The 17,610-nt window shown below is 41.9% G+C and overlaps 1 protein-coding gene across 1 annotated transcript in view; it reads left to right on the top strand.

Annotated features, from left to right (window-relative positions):
* The first annotated feature begins 1,001 nt into the window (after window positions 1-1,001).
* STARD13 (StAR related lipid transfer domain containing 13) overlaps window positions 1,002-17,610 on the top strand; it is a 222,332-nt gene continuing 205,723 nt past the window's right edge. The window contains exon 1 of the mRNA XM_060129563.1: window positions 1,002-1,185. Within this exon, the coding sequence (XP_059985546.1) occupies window positions 1,062-1,185 (124 nt within the window). The 5' untranslated portion in view covers window positions 1,002-1,061. The remainder of the gene's footprint in view (window positions 1,186-17,610) is intronic.

Here is a 17,610-nt window from a genome sequence, read left to right as displayed (position 1 = left end):
TTAAAGAACCAGTATATACACATCATTGTAAAGCAATTATACTCCAATAAAGATGTTAAAAAACAACAACAACAAACACGGTATATTTCCCCCCTCTTCCCTGCAGGAATTAGGGTAAATTTCTAATTATAAGCCTATTATTATGTTATTGGCTAAAATACCTTAAAATTCTTTTCACATTTCACTTCCCCATAATACCTGCTTTTCTAACTGCATACAGATTTTAGTGCTTTACCAGAACATGTAAATCTATTTTATGTAGGCTCCACAAGGTTTGACCTTAAATTTACAAGTTATTTTCCTCATAGTCAATGGCTATGCAATGAATAAATCATTTTAATTTGATTGTAGATTGCAGCCAGATAATCATCTCATTGATGAAACCAGGAAAGATTGATATAATACAAGTGCACCAGTATCTAACTCCAAAAGAATGTCAGCCAAACTGAGGAGTCGAATTCAAGTGATTTGAATTCAGGAAAACTACGATGAGTTATTTTGGCACTAGCTATGGCACAGTTTAAAATTTTTGTAATGGTTGTGATGGTGGCGCTTTCTGAGTGAAAAAATGTAAAGTATCAAGAAATGGGAGGAATATGGTACAGCCCCTGGCCTCTGAGTGAAAATGAAAAGAGGGATGGAAACTCCGTAGTCGGAGCCCGTCGGGACCGAGCTGTCAGATTTAGGCTAGGGAGGGAGGGAGAGGAAAGCTCCCTGGGGGAAGGAGTGGGGCGCTGGACCGTCCGGGAGGGAGAGGGGAGGGAAGGACGAGAGAGGAGGGGAGCGGAGGAGCGCTGAGCCGAGGGGAGGGAGGGGAGGAAAGGGGGAAAGGGGTAGAGGAGTCGACGGAGCGCCGAAGTTACCCTTGCGCGGCGCGCGCAGTGGCAACGCGTCCCGGCCCCCGCGCTGGACGGCGGAGGACCCCTGTCGCGCCCCTGGCTGGTCCCGGGACCCCAGCGGGAATCCCGCGTCTGGCGTCTCGAGTCGCCGGGGGTCTGGGTTGCGGGCCACGCTGGACTGGCTGTGGCAAGCCCGCTGGTCGTTATGAGGACGGATCTAAAATGACCGGCAAGCTGAAACCTTTCCAAACGCAGCTCAGGCGGTCAATCAGTGAGCAGTTGCGGGACTCTACCGCCAGAGCCTGGGATCGGCTATGGAAAAACGTCCGGGAGAGACGGCTGGCAGGTCGGTGCCCCCGAGACTCGGGACCGCGGGAGCGGGAGGAGGCGCGGGCCGCGTCGCCCCGCCCGGCCCACCTCCCCGCCGCCGCTGTGGGCTCCCGGCACAGGTTTTCAGAGCCCGGGGATGGGCGGGGGAGGCTGCTCTCACCCCCTTGCTGGGCCGGGCCGGAGCGCCAGCGCTCCCCGCTTTCCGCGCGCGGGGACCTGGTGCGTGTGGGCTCCGCCCCGCGCGCGCGGACAGCTCGGCGGGGCGCGGCGCGTGGGACCGGGAGCAGGCGCGGGGGTTACCTGGGGAGTCTTCGTTCGAGTGGCCGCTTTGCCTGGGCTGGCCCCGACTCCGCCACCATCCACCCACCCCAGCCCAGTGAGTGAATGAGTGCCCAGCCCAAGTGGGCTCCAGGAGATCGGTCCCTCTCCCAACTTCGTCTTTTCCACGAGGGACACGTCCACTGCCTGTGTGGGCGGGGGAGTCAAGACAAGGCTAGGGAGCGTATCCAGAGCTCTGGGAGACAGATGTTTATGGGGTAGAGGGGAGGATTTGGGCAAAGACGGTTGGACAGTGGTTGGTGCTGGTAGATAGCTGCCCACAACCCCTGTCTAGCTGTGGATCCGCTCTCCTCATTTTGGGGCTGCAAAAGAGTGGCCTCCCTTTTGGAATCCATTGCTCATGATTCGGAGGAAGAAAACAGGTGATTATTCTGAGCCAAGAGGTTCTTAAGAACCCTTGCTTAGGTTAGAAGGCCAGTCCCCTCCTTAGCACCTCCCCCAGCCTCCTGGCTGTGGTCTTTCTTCTGTGCATGCTCCTTGGACCTACCTCCTAGTAGGGCCGCGGATGCAGGAAGTGGTCTGAGCCTTCGCAGAGCCCATGCTGGGAGCATTAGGTCTGGTTAGTCACCACATCATACCTGCCACAGTAAGGGAAGGTGGCCTTCCTCCACAGCACATTTCCCAGGCAGTGTAGGATTTAGGAATGCTTTCCCCAAGTGTTAGCTGCTGGAAGATGTTTCTGGAAATGGGGGACGTGTGGATGGAAGGGTCCCTGAGCTGACGGTGAGTCTAGTCTCTGGATCTTCTTGCCTCCTGTCTCTCCAGCAGTATCTCCTGAGTTGGCCAGTGACCACAGGGGTGGAAGAGAGGTCTAGAGAAGAAGAAGGTATGAAGCCTGGACAGAGGGCAGGGATGCCAAGGGTGAGATGGAAGATTGAACCTTCTCTGGGCTCCTCCCTCTTTTTCTTATTGAAGAAATGTAGAAGTCCTTTGCAAGATGTTCTGTCCTTACACCCATGCAGCCACATCTCTTCATTAGTCTGATAGCATTCTGGAGTAGATGCCCAGAGTCTGTGTCCCCTTGAGCTAGGTCTTTATCAACCTAACTGGTCAAATTAGAAGTAGGGATTATAGATGATTCCAACACTCAATATTGTCAGCATAAACTGTTTATCCCGTATTTTCTCTCCAATACAGTGACCCCATTTAGTAAGCACCCAAGAAATAAACAGGCTTTGCAGTCTGGATCCAGAAATAAGTTGTGGTAACCCAGTAGTTTTGACTGTTGATTTGTAAAGACCTGTATGTGCATTGCAGACCTAATTAATAACAACTAATAACTTTCCTTGTTATCGTGCTAAATTGTATAATCTACGTGATGGATGGTGTTAGAGAAGTTTTTGTGGTCTAGTAAACTTGTGTTGCTTCATAACTTCAGATTGCTTACTGCAAATGTCTCTTTCATAGCTTCTGTTATTAAGTTTGTTAAGTTTGTTAAATCAATGGATCCTCAGGAAACAAGAAGTCTTTCCAAGAGGGCTGCCAAAGCTGTGCTGGGTTTTTATAGAAGCTGAGGCCAAAGATGACTGCAGCCCTGTCTTTTTCAAAAGGACATCTGGGAAGGACGAGAGTGTAATGTAAAGACTTAAAACCGTTAGGATTTTCCAGGGAAGTCATTTATTCACATGAATTTTAGACTTTGCAGTTTAGTTAGGGCAGTGGAGAGAAAAAGTTTTGATTCTGAGAAATAAGTGATAGGTAGAGATTTTTAAGATCATGCATATATAGAAATTCAGGCTAAAAGTGGCTTCAGAATAGTAAGTATACGAGTTCTCCCAGAGTAGTGTAATTATTTTTTAAAATAGTGGTATGAGGTTTTAAAATGTTTAATCAGAATATTAATATCTGCTTTTACCCATAATCTGCTTACCACTCTGCTAACAGTGGATGCCAGCAGGTTATTCAACTGGGACCAAACAATCCTCTGAGAAGCAGACTTCAACCTCTGCTTCTCTAAGCAAGCTGGGATGCTTGCCACAAACCCAAGCCAACTCCATGAAGGAGCTTTTAGATGCAAATTGATTTTCTTGGGTTTTCTTGCAAAGGTAGCTAAAATATGGAACTTTGGCCATGAGACACTGAAATACTTAAGTTATTAATGTTGGCATCAATTCTAGGTAAAAGTGTTCTTCATATGTAAAAGTTTTATTTATATGGTTTAGTTCACAATATCATCAAAACCAACTGTATGAATGTACCCCGGAGAGACCTTGCCCGCCCAGCAAGAGATGATGTGAGGCTATTGCCTTTTTTTGTGCTGGGACTTCTTTAGTTTCCCTAAAATTTTCTTCTTATTACACTTAGTCAGTACAACAGTATTCAAAGTGCTTTATAACAAACTTGTGTTTGTTGTCTAGAGCATTCTGAAGGTATTTGATGCGTCCTTTTGCTTTTTAACATCCTGAGGCAGGAAATCCTTATTCTAACTCACTGTGACTTCTTTTCATGAAAACCCGTCTTGTCAATGGGACAAAAAGACAAGAAGAAGTAGAACTGTTTTAAACATAGTGAAGCTTGTGGATTTCTGTGCTGTGGGACTGTATTTGGGAAGGAGGGGATTATACATAACTGGAAAGCTATTTCTTCACACACATCCCAACGACACAAATAATGAAACCGATAGAAGGATGAGGTGTGAATGATGTTCAGATATGTTCATTTCATTACAAAATTATAAAAGGGAGTTATTGGTTAAAGAAAGAATGATACTGGGAGCTCTTCTTGGGCTTTCCAATTCTGTAGTAGCTGCCAGACTTTCATCGGATTGTGGCGTTTTTGCCAACATGTACTTACTTCTTAATTACCTAAGACTCTAATCCTCATAAGAGTCAGCAAAAGTTTTTCCCACCTGTCATCTCAATATTGATCATTGAAATAATGGTGGTAATTATTGTTTATTCCCAAGATGACAAAGTTAGTTAGTGTTCAAAGAAGTATTCTAATTCAGGTTGTCAGAAGTCGAAGGTCATCTGTGCCCATTTTGTGTTATACCACGCTGCCTTCTCCATGGCTCTTATGGAGACACATGGACCTCAAATCCTTTCTCTAAGTCTCTCTGTCATTTGCAATTAGTTTTAAAAAGAACAACAAAATTAATCGGAAAAATTGCTCTATCCTCCTGCAGTGACAAGAATAACCCTATGCACCAAAAATAGCTTGTCTCCCAGTTATCCTATTGGGCTGGGTAGTGTATGGGCTTATAGAGAGTTCAAACAAACAAACAGCCATACATCTACCTTGTTGGGGCTCTCATGCGGTGTGCCCTGCCCATTACCATCGCTGCAAGAAGCCAAGGGCTGCAAGAAAGAGATGTTGTCATAAAGCGTAAATGCAGGTTTCTTCAAGGTGGGTGAATGACAGGTTCTTTTGGCCTCTTCAGTTCCCTAATCAGCTACCACTGGTGACAATTCTTAACTTTTATAGCATCATTAAATTCTCTAGGCAGAAGCATACCCTTTAGCTTTTGGTCTTTGTAAGCAGCTTGAACTGCTTCTCAAAAGTTTAGGTCTGGGGCGTCCCTGGTGGCTCAGTGGTTAAGAATCCACCCCACAATGCAGGGGACACGGGTTAAAGCGCTGGTCCAAGAAGAACCCACATGCTGTGGAGCAACTAAGCCTGTGTGCCACAACTACTAAGCCTGTGCTCTAGAGCCCGTGAGCCACAACTACTGAGCCCACGTGCCACAACTACTGAAGCCCATGCACCTAGAGCGCGTACTCCGCAACAAGAGAAGCCACTGCAATGAGAAGCCCGCGCACCACAACGAAGAGTAGACCCCACTTGCCACAACTAGAGGAAGCCTGTGTGCAGCAACAAAAACCCAATGCAGCCAAAAATAAATAAATTTATTTTTAAAAAAAAGTTAAGGTCTGAAAAAATCCAAATGAGTTTTCTAAAGCTTTCTGCTCCTTCATTTTAAAACCGTACTCTGTTTTAATGGAAATGTAATCCATATGTATGATTCCTTTATACTCACATAACAATATTTAGGTAGCTTTTGAACTAATTGATGGCCAAGTATTTTGATCTCTTTCATAGTCTTATTTTAAATCATTTCTCTTAGACGCAGGAAGTTATATTGCTGCCAAAAATAAACTAACCTAAATCACTGAAAAGTTTGAGTTTTGTTAGAAATGCTAATTCTACCAAATTTCAGTGAGTTCTCGTCATGTTAAAACAGGTTTATTCATCCTCAAAGTCAACAGTAGCATCCTGTGATGTGATGTAAACATGAGATTGGGACTTAAATGCAGAGCGGGATCAAGAGTAGAACATGGGCCATAAAAAAGCTCCTTATTAAAATCTAAATGTGTTCCATGATAGCAAAAAGCACAGGATGATACTAGCTGATCCTTTTCATTTGTTTTATATCAATGTCCTTCCTGTTTATTATCACTTTACTGTAAAGAACAGGCCATCCTACTCTGTCAGATTTTTCTTTTTAAACATCTCTTGAAAAGGGAATACATTGAGATGTGATTTATATTAACAATAACAACAAAGAAAATCTGTCAGGTAAATATACAATGAAAATCAGAGAAAGACAACACATCATATGTGCCACGGTTCCTCTCAGCCTTAGCTACCCACAGGGTCACCTGGAGCCTTTTGGAAATATGAATGTCCTTACTGCCCCCCAGAGACTCTGATTTGGTTCACATGGGGCCTGGGGATCAGTATTTTTTTTCAGTATTTTTTTTTATACTGGTTCCAGTGTACAGTCCGGGTTCAGAATCACTGACTTACGGTTAACTACCATATGATAACTTGCAGCAGTCTGTGTCTAGTACGAGATCATAGTCTAAGTCCCTAAGAAAAGTTTTGCCTGAGTGAGGTTGGAATGAGCTTGATATTTTACAGGGACAGAAAAGAAAAGGGAAACAAACAAACAAAAAACAACAACAACAAAAAAAACGGTGTGCCTGGAACATAATGAAAAAAGGTGGTACAAGTAGATGGTAAGAGATCATGTCAGAGGTATGGGTAGAGTCAGGTTATAAGATTAGGTTGCGCCTTGTTGCCAGGGCAAGAAGTTTGGATTTGGTTCTACATGTGATAAGTAGCAAAGGATTTTAAACAGAGGAAGGACAGGACCTGAATAAGTTACTACTGGAGTGGTCCAGGTAAGAGAGAAACAGTGACACGGACTAGACTGATGATGATGAAAATGGAGAGAATGGGACAGATTTGGAATATGTCTTGGAAGTAGAGACAACAATGCTGACATTTTTTGTTGGAGGTGAGGGAGAGGGATCAAGGGCTCCTAGGTTTGTAGAGCCATGGGCTGAGTTGGGGACAGGTGGAATATTTGCATCTTGCAGTGCAAAAGACCTTTTTTTGCATAAGCCAGATTAAGAGCGAGTTCTCCTTTGGCCAAATTAAGCCAAAGATGCCTATTAGACATCCAAAGTAAAAGTCAAAGAGCTGGTTGTACGAGTAAAGTTTGGGGAGAAAAGTCAAAGCCAAAGATAGAAATCTGAGAGTTATTGGCATATGACTACTATAGAGTAAAGCCTTAGGACTGGGTGGGGTTACTTAGAATAGAATATAAGAGGAGGGGCCAAGGACCAAGTCCTAGGGCATCCTTTATTTAGAACACAATATTGGGACATGAACTGTATATACATATACATGTGCTAAATTTCTGGGGAATAAGAAAAATAGCAGCACTGTTCCTAAACTCAGCATTCTTATAGCTGAGTAATAGTAGTTTTATATCAAATAATCTTTTGTGACAGATCTCCTTGGTCCCAGAAGTTTTGATGAATAAAAAATAATCATAACAATATATCACACTAATAAAGTATATATTTTAAATTTAAAAATGATATTGCAAAGTAAAAATAACATTTAAAGGAAAGACTTCTTAGGGTTGCCCCATAAAAATTAAAATATAGTTAATTAGATGAAAAGAATCTTAGCAGGAATATATCTATGGTTACTGTGACTTGTTAACCACACATGTAATAGGGTAAGAACTTTATCTTGGAAAGGTGACTTCTCCAGTGTTGTGATATCTGGGAATAGGCTAATCAAAGTTTAGCTTGTAAGAAAGTTTCTGTACTATATTGAATTTTCCAATATTGCATCCATTTGTTGACCTTTACCAATTATGGTCTGTCCATAATAAAGTTGATGGAAGGGAAATTTCTCAGAGAAAAATAGGTAACCACATCTTAAGTTTTTGTGTTTGTAAGGAAGATAACTTAAACATGGCCTAACCCATCTGCAATATGCTGCCCAAACCTTGGAAGTAACACATTTTCTCCTAAAGGTGGAGCAAAGAGAGGACCATGTTCATTATTTGTGCGTGGGTGCTCTGAATAGGAGACAGGAGCCCTGCCAGTTGGCTGAAATCCCTTAAGACCACTTAATACAACTTTGGATCAGTCACCAACCTGATCATTTAGACGTGGAGCATGTCTATGAAATTAATATATATTCTTTGTGTGTGTGTGTGTGTGTGTGTGTGTGTGTGTGTGCTTTTTCAATCTTACATTGAACAAAACAACTTATAAAGAAAAATGTGCTTAGAGACCTTGTAGTTTTCTGAGGGTTTATCCACCAGATATTTCTATTCTACCCTTTTGCAAGTTTAGGGATATTGCCAAATGAAAACAAACGTAGTTTGAGAACTGTTGCAATGTTCCTGGGCTTTTTTTCAGAATCCTCGAGTGTTTAGTCCTAAGGCAGTCGAGTTGAAGGGCAAACATTTTTGTCATGTTTGTAGTTAGTCAATAAGTATTTATTGAGCCATGAAATAGCATCCTTGTCAAAGCATGTTGGGACTGCAGTGCAGGATGTTAATTCAGGACTGTGGCTTTATCCTGGCAAAGCACACAAATTTTATTATGCTGCTCAAAACCCTTAACTCATCTGTTTAACCAGAAATAGAGCAGGCTTCCAGAAAGTGCTAAAGGACAGTATAGAATGCACCACGACTACACAATATTGTATTTGCAAATCTGCTGTGTCAAGCTATCTTATGTTCTCAGGCAGAATATTTCCTTAGTAACATTTTTATCTAAAATAAAAATTTCAGAACCTTATGGTTCTGTTATTTTGTGTAGTAGGGCATATTTTAATCTGTATTTCGTCATGACATACTGTGTTTGTTGAATACTTCTTTCTCCTTCCTATGCATGAAATTAAGTGAACCCTAGAGATAATTGTTGTTCAGCCTCATGAAAATTGATACATTTACTATCAATTACTTTAATTGGAAAGTCGTATATGCTTCTTATCCTCTCTCCATCTGGATAAAGTAGAAAGATGTCCAGGTTTCTTGAAGGATCTTTGAATGTGTTTTCCATTGAAATTTAATGTTTACCATTAGAATAATGTCCTAAAAGTACAAATATATGAATATCTGGAAGGTGTGACAGAATAAGTTAAACTAATCTACTGCTGCATGAGAATGTCTGGGTTGTCACAATGACATTGCAAAGATGGCTTCCTTTCTTTGGCTGACAATGAGTTGCATTCATTGCAGAACTCTTGAAAAACAATGATGGATCACACCTTTCCTAGCCAAGAGGAATTGTCCCCATGGTCTTGGAAATAAATTACATCTTTATTTTAGTCCCAAGAAAAGACTTCATAAACAATAGACGTAAAAGAGGAGCAATTGTTAGAATGAAAGTAAGAGAGGGCTTCCCTGGTGGCGCAGTGGTTGAGAGTCCACCTGCCGATGCAGGGGACACAGGTTCGTGCCCCGGTCTTGGAAGATCCCACATGTCGCAGAGCGGCTGGGCCCGTGAGTCATGGCCGCTGAGCCTGCGTGTCCGGAGCCTGTGCTCCTCAACGGGAGAGGCCACAACAGTGAGAGGCCTGCGTACCGCAAAAAAAAGAAAGTAAGAGAAAAAAAAAAAAAAAAGCTTTTACATATTTCAACCATTGTCTCATAGGCTGTTTTATTCTTTTTGGAAAGAAAGAAGAGAGGCTTTAGGGTAAGCATTTGATTTCTAGTTCTTAAATCTAAATCAAAGCAACAATGACAAGTGGAAAATTGCTCTTAACCCTGTAGAGAAGCACTGTGGTGGTGGTGGTGGATAAATGACTGAAGCTGTTTGAGGCATCATCATTTGCATAAAATCACAACTGTGTAATGGTAACTCACATCTGTGAAATTAGCATCAGTTCAGCCATAACGTTGATATAATTATTTGGCACAGCTATGGCTACAGTGCTGGGAGCATACATCTCCAAGTGTCTTAAATGCATGCTGTTTTACTTTTGTTGCATACAATGCAGTGGAGGGCAGGGTGAGTGGTGTTTGGGCATGGTGGAAGATTACTGGCATGCATCATGCCCTAGTGGTTAAGGGCAGCTACTGGAGCAAGAGGTGGAGGTAGGATGGGTTTGCATCCTACCTCCACCTCTTACACGGTGGGTCCTTGGGCAAGATAAATAATCATGATGTTCCTAAATTTCCCCATCTTAAAAAGGAGGATAAGCATAGGACTTATCTCATAGGGTTGTCATGAGAATTAAATGAGTTAATATTTTCAAAGCATTGAGCATAGTGTCTGAACCCTAATTAACAATGTATAAGAGTTCGTTTTTTAAAAATACATATGTATATAGATGTAGATATAGATATATAGATACATAGATGTATTCTCTGTGGAGAACAGACATTTTCTGATAAAGGAGATGCTTTTTGCTCTAGCCTTAAACCAGCCGCTCGTTTCATACCTGGATTTATCTGCCTTGTTCCCATATCTTATGGACCCATTCTAGATCCCATGTTCAGGGATTTCCAAGAGCTAAGACATTAGCCTCACTCTCTTTGCTTTGAATCGAATTTAAAAACAAAATCAAATAGTACATATGTTGCTAACGTGGTTGGCAGCATCTTGTGCAAATCCATTAGTGTTATAGCCTGAATCATTCATCATACTATTATACTAACATTTTTCTGAAAGATCATCAATTACGGTTTGTTCATCAAAATTACTATCAGCTTTAGAGCTATGCAACCGAGAAATAATTCCCATGTCCTTGGCCTAAATGGAATTTGATGGACACCAAATTAAAATGAGAGAAGTTGACTAGATTATCTCTAAGGCCCTGTTTAACTTTAAAAATCAATGAGTCTATAAAACTAGACTGTGTGTCTAAAGGAAACTTAATGTTCTAAGTATTTTAGTTCCTTTTCTGTCTGGATCTCATCAGATGTTTTGATAGACAAGGAAAGGGCAGAAGCCCAGAAGGACACCCCAGGATGCCCGCCAGTGTCATTCCCCATATTGCTTTGCTTACCTAGCCCCCATCAACAGCAGCAACTTAACTGGTACTTTCTGATGTTGGAACTACATCTGCCAGAATTGGAGAAGGAGCAAGGAGGGGGGAAAGCTAGGAGTCCAGGGCCTGCAGATACCAGTAGAATCTCAACAGTCCCTGCAGCACACGCAGGCAAGCCCCCACGCTCAGAGAGGCCCCGTACTTAGTTTAAATGCTCTACTGTTACAATCTTGAAATTATTAATAATTGTTGAATGGAGGGCCCACATTTTCATTTTATACTGGGCCTGGCAAATGAGGTAGCTAATCCTGCATTATTGGTGAGTTCACTGTCATTGGCGATTTGGTGTTATTTAAGTAAGATAAAAGTGACTTGTAAAATCACAGGATATTAGATCTGGAAGGAACCTGCAAGCTTTCCCTTCAGCATCTACAATCTATAATCCATGTGCTCTGTGCCACTTGCTCTTGGGGAAGGTGATCTCCCAAGAAGGAAAGTGTGTTTGTTTTATTGTTTATTGATTGTGACAGCATCATTATGAAATAAGGCAATAACATCATCCCTGGTGTTTACAGAGTTATAATGATTATATTTTAGTTATCACATATACCGAAGCAAGTATTTTAATTAGTTTTTTAAAGGTATTGCATTGCTGAGGTATAATAGGAGATTGGGACAAATTACACACTCTTGGTATGCTAGATTTTCGGATCCAAAGCTTGTTTTTGAAAACTTCTTAGTTAATCTGTTTCTTAATTTAAAATTTATTTACAATATCCGTAATAGATTATTCATTAAACCACTGCTATTAAAATCATTAAGGCTATTTCCTGTGTAGATTTCACCTAGGACTACTTACTAAGAAAAGGAAATTAGGAGAGGCAGTAATAAAGCCTGTAATTTATCACCAGGGATTTCCAGCACATATTGGCGAATTTTATTTTGTCATGATGTCCATCTGTCTCTGTGAGGAACACTAAAGCTGACCAAGTCTAGTCTCATAATGTTTCATAGGTTAAATCCTCCTTTGCTATCAGAAGCTAGACATAGAACTCCCCATTTAATGATGTAAAAAAAAAAAAGAAGACATCTTCCTTTGTTTGAAAGTTAGGTTCATTATATAATGCAAAGTATTTGGGCAATTGAATAAAAAGAAGAGTGTGTGCATTTTCATTTTCTCTTAAGCTACTTCAAACAAGAATGTGTTTGTGTAGTTCTGAATAGTAAAAGAGTAGGCAGATTCAGCTACCCTGAATCAGACCCTATTTTATGCCAGGCATTGTGCTAAGGCTTCATGTGTTGTTTCATTTGATGCCCAGGCTTCAGGGCAAGTACTCTCAGGGTCCCTGTTAGCACACACAGCGGCTTGCTGTGGTTAAGAAAGAGGCTTCCACTCGGGGCCATGAACTACATTGTAAAGCAATTATACTCCAACAAAGATGTTAAAAAAAAAAAAAGAAGAAGAAGACTGTTAGAAAACGGTGCCTCCTCTGAGAAAACACTGTCCCATGGGCGTGTGGCTAGGTGAGTGCTACCCTGGGCTGGATTTCAACCTCCATGGTCCCCCTGGCACAGCCTACACAATCGTACAGTGTGGCCCTGGGTACTGATACTGTCCCCACTTTACACATGAAGAAATCCAAGGCTTGGAGAAATTAAGTAACTACTCCTTGTTGTTATGTAGATTTATGAGAGTGGCACATTTTGAATGATCTACAGGTCACTGCGAGATTTGTGAGATCCTGGATGACTCCAGGACCCAAACCCTAATCATAGTCTAGCACTTAGGGAGGGGTAACTGTTCCTGGGTAGTGACAACATGGAACCATTTCCACAGCCCTGCCCCAATGTTGCCTTAAGGTTAAAACAGGGTATAATAGATGGGAGTTGACTGTGGCATTCTGGCATCCCAGGGTCCCCGTGAGAATAATGATGATGGTTAATGATGATCCTGAATATTTGTGTAACACTTTACAGTTAAGTGTTTTTCCGCTAAGGTTTGTGACAGTGGTTTAAAATCAATAGGTTCTCACAAAAGTCCTTTAAGGTAGTCAGGGTGGGGGCTATGATCTCTACTACATTATAAGACAAATGAGGATAAGAAAAATGGTGTGGGGCTTCCCTGGTGGCGCAGTGGTTGAGAGTCCGCCTGCCGATGCAGGGGACGCGGGTTCGTGCCCCGGTCCGGGAAGATCCCACATGCCGCGGAGCGGCTGGGCCCGTGAGCCATGGCCGCTGAGCCTGCGCGTCCGGAGCCTGTGCTCCGCAACGGGAGAGGCCACAACAATGAGAGGCCCGCGTACCACAAAAACAAAAACTAAAACAAAACCCATGAAATGTTAGAGAATATGGAAGCCTTGTAGATTGTCTTGTCCAAGTCATCCATTTCACAAAGCTGATTGAACCTCAGAGAGATTCAGTTAACCTGTTCCAGGGCATCTCATTAGCCATAAACTTGAGATTAGACTCCAACTCCAAGTCACACCAAGTGACTTTTGGGATTGCAGGTGAATTCATATGTGACCACCCTTTTTTTTTTTAATTAAATTTATTTATTTTTGGCTGTGTTGGGTCTTTGTTGCTATGCGCGGGCCTTCTCTAGTTGCGGTGAGTGGGGGCTACTCTTCTTCATTGCGATGTGCAGGCTTCTCACTGCGGTGGCTTCTCTTGTTGCGGAGCACAGGCTCTAGGTGCGCGGGCTTCAGTAGTTGTGGCATGCGGGCTCAGTAGTTGTGGCTCATGGGCTCTAGAGTGCAGGCTCTGTAGTTGTGGTGCATGGGCTTAGTTGCTCTGCGGCATATGGGATCTTCCTGGACCAGGGCTCGAACCCGTGTTCCCTGCATTGGCAGGCGGATTCTTAACCACTGCGCCACCAGGGGAGCCCAGTGACCACCCTTTTATAAGCAAAATGCCCATTTCTGAAATTAGTCTAGAATACAAACTTCTTGAGGGGAATGATGGTGCCTTACTTAACTTCAAGAGCAAAGCCTTTCCCATAAGATATGTTTTATAAATGTTTGTTGGCAGCCTGACTCACTGCCTCAATAACTGAAGGACATTAAAGGAATCTGATTGCCCCCTCCTAAGTGCTGAGTTCACCTCTGATGGCCTCAAACTCTGCCTGCCCTACCGTGATACCACCCCTATGTGTTTGGCACACCTATCAGCTTTGCAGGTTTGAGCAACGTAAACTTGCCCTGTCCTCCAGCCTCCTTCCAAGGTGCAACTGGGGATTTTCATTTTATAGCTAAAGGAACTGAACACTGCTGTTGTTATCACATGTTAGGTTGGGGAAAATGAAGAAATCATAGTTGAAATTTAAATATTAAGCTTTCATTTATTTAAGATGGAAATGTTCCCTTTTGGCCATTAATAAAAATCACAGCACTAGAGGAAATGGGTTTTCGGGAAAAATCCCCCAAATCATATGGCTTTTTCTTTTTTTCTACAGAGACTCCAAGTTTTCATTCACTCAACTTATTCAACAAATATTTATTAAGTATCTACTATGGCAAATACTGTCCCAGCTATTGGGGATTCAGTGGTGAACAAAACAGACAAAATCAGCACCCTCACTGGGCTTCCATTTAAGTGGGGAAGACAGATAATAATAAACAAATGCCTAAGATGTAAGTGTTATAAATAGCACAGTAGGAAGAAAAAGAAAATGTGAAGGAGCTGGAGAATGAAAGGGAGTGCTGGTTTGGATCCCGTGGTCAGAGAAGGTCTCCCTGGGGAGGTGGCACTGGAGCAGAGACAGTCAGAGATGTGGGGGGAAGAGTGTTCAGGCAGAAGGAATACAATGTGGATCAGACCTGAAGCAGGAGCATGTGCATGTGTTTGGGGAAAGGCCAGGAGGGTGTGGGACTTGGAGCACAGTGAGTGAGTAGAAGAGTGGCAGCAAGGGGTCGACAGATAGCCTGGGCCTCTGCAGCCTTCTGGCCTGAGAAGGAGTCCTGATATGATCTTGGGTATGATTTGCTGTGAACAGTTAACTGGTTTATGATGTAAACGTTGGAAGGAAAAGACAATGAAGGCCAACAGTGGAAACAGAAAGACTTTTTTTTGGCTGCGCAGCCCTGCTTGCGGGATCTTAGTTCCCCGACCAGGGATGGAACCCAGGCCCATGGCAGTGAAAACGCCGAGTCGTAACCACTGGACAGCCAGGGAATTCCCCAGAAAGACTTTTTAGAGGCCTCCTTGAAGTAACAGATTTAGTTCACATCTCAGTTATAAAACAAATACTTAGTTGCTAGTTACATAAGGGCCCACTGCTTAATTAAAAGGAAGGAAAGAATAACCTCTGGCTTTCAGGTTTTTTTATGCAAATGGAGAGGAATTAGCTAGATTCATTCATTTATTCATTCAAAACATTTATTTAATAAATGTCATATTCCAGATACTCTGCTATGCTGTGCACTGAGAATAAAAACATGAAAAATATGCTAAGTCTTACCCCCAAAGACTTACGGACAAGTACACTGGTATCAATCAGAGGATGGAATGATGAACCTGGTCTTGCTTCACAGAGGAGATGACCCCTGAGCTGGGCCTTAAAGGAGAGAAATTACACTCTAAGGAAGGGGAGGAACAAGCACATGCAAAGAAACAGGCATGAGGTAGCATGAGTAATTATTCAGTGTTGCTGGGACCTTGCGTCAGGAGCGAGAGCCGGTGGAGGAAAGACTGGAGGGTGGGCAGAGGCCAGATGACAAGCTTGTGGATCTCATGCATGACTTCCAGGGCTATATCAGATAGCCTGTAAATTATTTTCTAATTCTAGGACTTTATGATTATGTGAATCCATTTTACTTTCTCCATCAGCGTTTGGTATAAGCATCCCAAGCTCTTATTTATTTTTATATCCATCTTTTCTAAGTTATCTTGCTCTACAACTTTAAAGAAAAATGATTAGAGCCTCTTTTCTTGCATGGGTTTTGCAAAGAACCTGAGGTCTTCTGTGGCTTTTAAAGATGACTTCTGTTAAATGAGCAGAGCCTATAGGAGCTCCTGTGAATTCCCAGTTGCCAGCCTCACTTCTTGGGGCTTCTTCACTCCAAGTCTTGGTGCAGTTGTCTGGATTTGCAAGTTTAAAGTTAAAATGAGGTCCGAAGTACATGTGGTATATTACAGAGACTTGATAGTCTATAATTTCCACAATGGAACTAATGTGAGTTCTTGATCTATTTTTCACGGGGCTTTTGGGCCATAGTTACTTTAAAAAGAACCCTCTTGAAAATAGATCTGAAACGGATCTCAAAGGCTGTGTTTACTCATTCGTAAGCATTTATTGATGACCTACGTTATGCAAAACCACAGTACCAGGTACTGGGGACACAAAAATGAATAAGATAAAATCTTTTCTTTCAAGGAACTTCCAAATATTAGTGATTCTTATTAAAAAAAACCTTATAATTCTCTGACTTGTGTGTGTGTGTGTGTATATATATATATATATATATATATATATATATATATAGAATGGTTTTAGGTCAATGGTTTAAAAGGTTTTATAAAATTTCATGAAAAACAGTTGAGTTCTTTGATTATGCATAAGGTCAGCCTGTCATGGAAAACTGGATTTATTTATCTAACATGCTGACTAGAGGCAAGGAGGAAAACAAGCCAGAAGAAAAGTACTAATTCATGATGCACAACTTGAGAATCTCCATTGAACAGCTGCATCGTTGGAACACTCACCCTTTTTGTTCACATGGAGTTGCTATCTGGAATCCTCAGATATCCGTGGTCGCCCGAGGGCTCCTCAGATGTCACCAGGGCAACAATAAAGTAACACACATGAAGCAGGCCTTCTGTGTCATTCTTTATGAAAAGCATTGAATTAAATTATTGCATAACAAATCATCTGCATATGAAAGGCAGTGAACTGTTGGAGAACCCAACTGAAAACAATGCTGAATTTGATTCCTACCTCCACTGATAACTTACTGGCACTCTTAGAAATCTTACTGTGACCCGAGTTCCCTATTTGGAATGCGGGAAATATTAATAATGTACTTATGACTTAAGGCAGTTGTGAGCTCAATTTAGGGAGATGGTTGAGACGGTTAGAGAAAACTCCCATCTATCCCTTAACCCTGTTCATCTTATCCTTTCTTGGTCAACCTTTCAAAACGATTAAGAAATTTCAGCCAGAGTGGTCTGGTTGAAACCATTGCTCTCCACTATGGAGTTCCTAGCAAAACGGGTAACAGTTGCATTGACTGAGTCCTTACCATGTGCCAGAGATTGTGCTAATCAGCATTTCACATGCACTATTTTATTTCACCCTAATAACCTTCAGGGTCAGTGTTATTAACATCCTCATTTTATAATGAAGACACTTAAACTCTAAAATGTATGTGATTCTTGGCCTGGGTTCACAAAGCTAAGGAGTATTCTGAAACAAAGATTAGAACTAGGTGATCTATCCAAGAGCCCTCAAACTTCTGTACATATTGGTTTAGGGAGAACTGTACATCACATCACATCCTCTCTCACCACTATACTTGGCTTCTGCTTAATCTTAAAGCCATAGATAGAAATCTTTATAGTAGGAAAAACAACTTCTACAGACAAAGTTATATATATTAATTCAAGAAAGCCTGTGGAGAGATAGAATGTGAAAAATAAACAACATGTGATGCTTTAAGCACGATTAAACTAAAATAAGACATTTTGAAAAATATACTGAAATATTTACATCCAAATGATATTGTCATTAGTGGCCTACCCCCTTATCCCAACAATGCTTGAAGCTCTTCTTGGGAATTGCCACTTATGAACCACACAAAAAAAATGAGTCTCATTCTTTTTTTGGTCTGATTTCGACTTTGGGTCCCCAAAGAAAATCAAT

The sequence above is a fragment of the Lagenorhynchus albirostris genome, chromosome 18 (assembly GCF_949774975.1).
Source record: "Lagenorhynchus albirostris chromosome 18, mLagAlb1.1, whole genome shotgun sequence".
NCBI classification, from domain to species: Eukaryota; Metazoa; Chordata; class Mammalia; order Artiodactyla; family Delphinidae; genus Lagenorhynchus; species Lagenorhynchus albirostris.
This window is presented reverse-complemented; position numbering and strand designations above follow the sequence as displayed.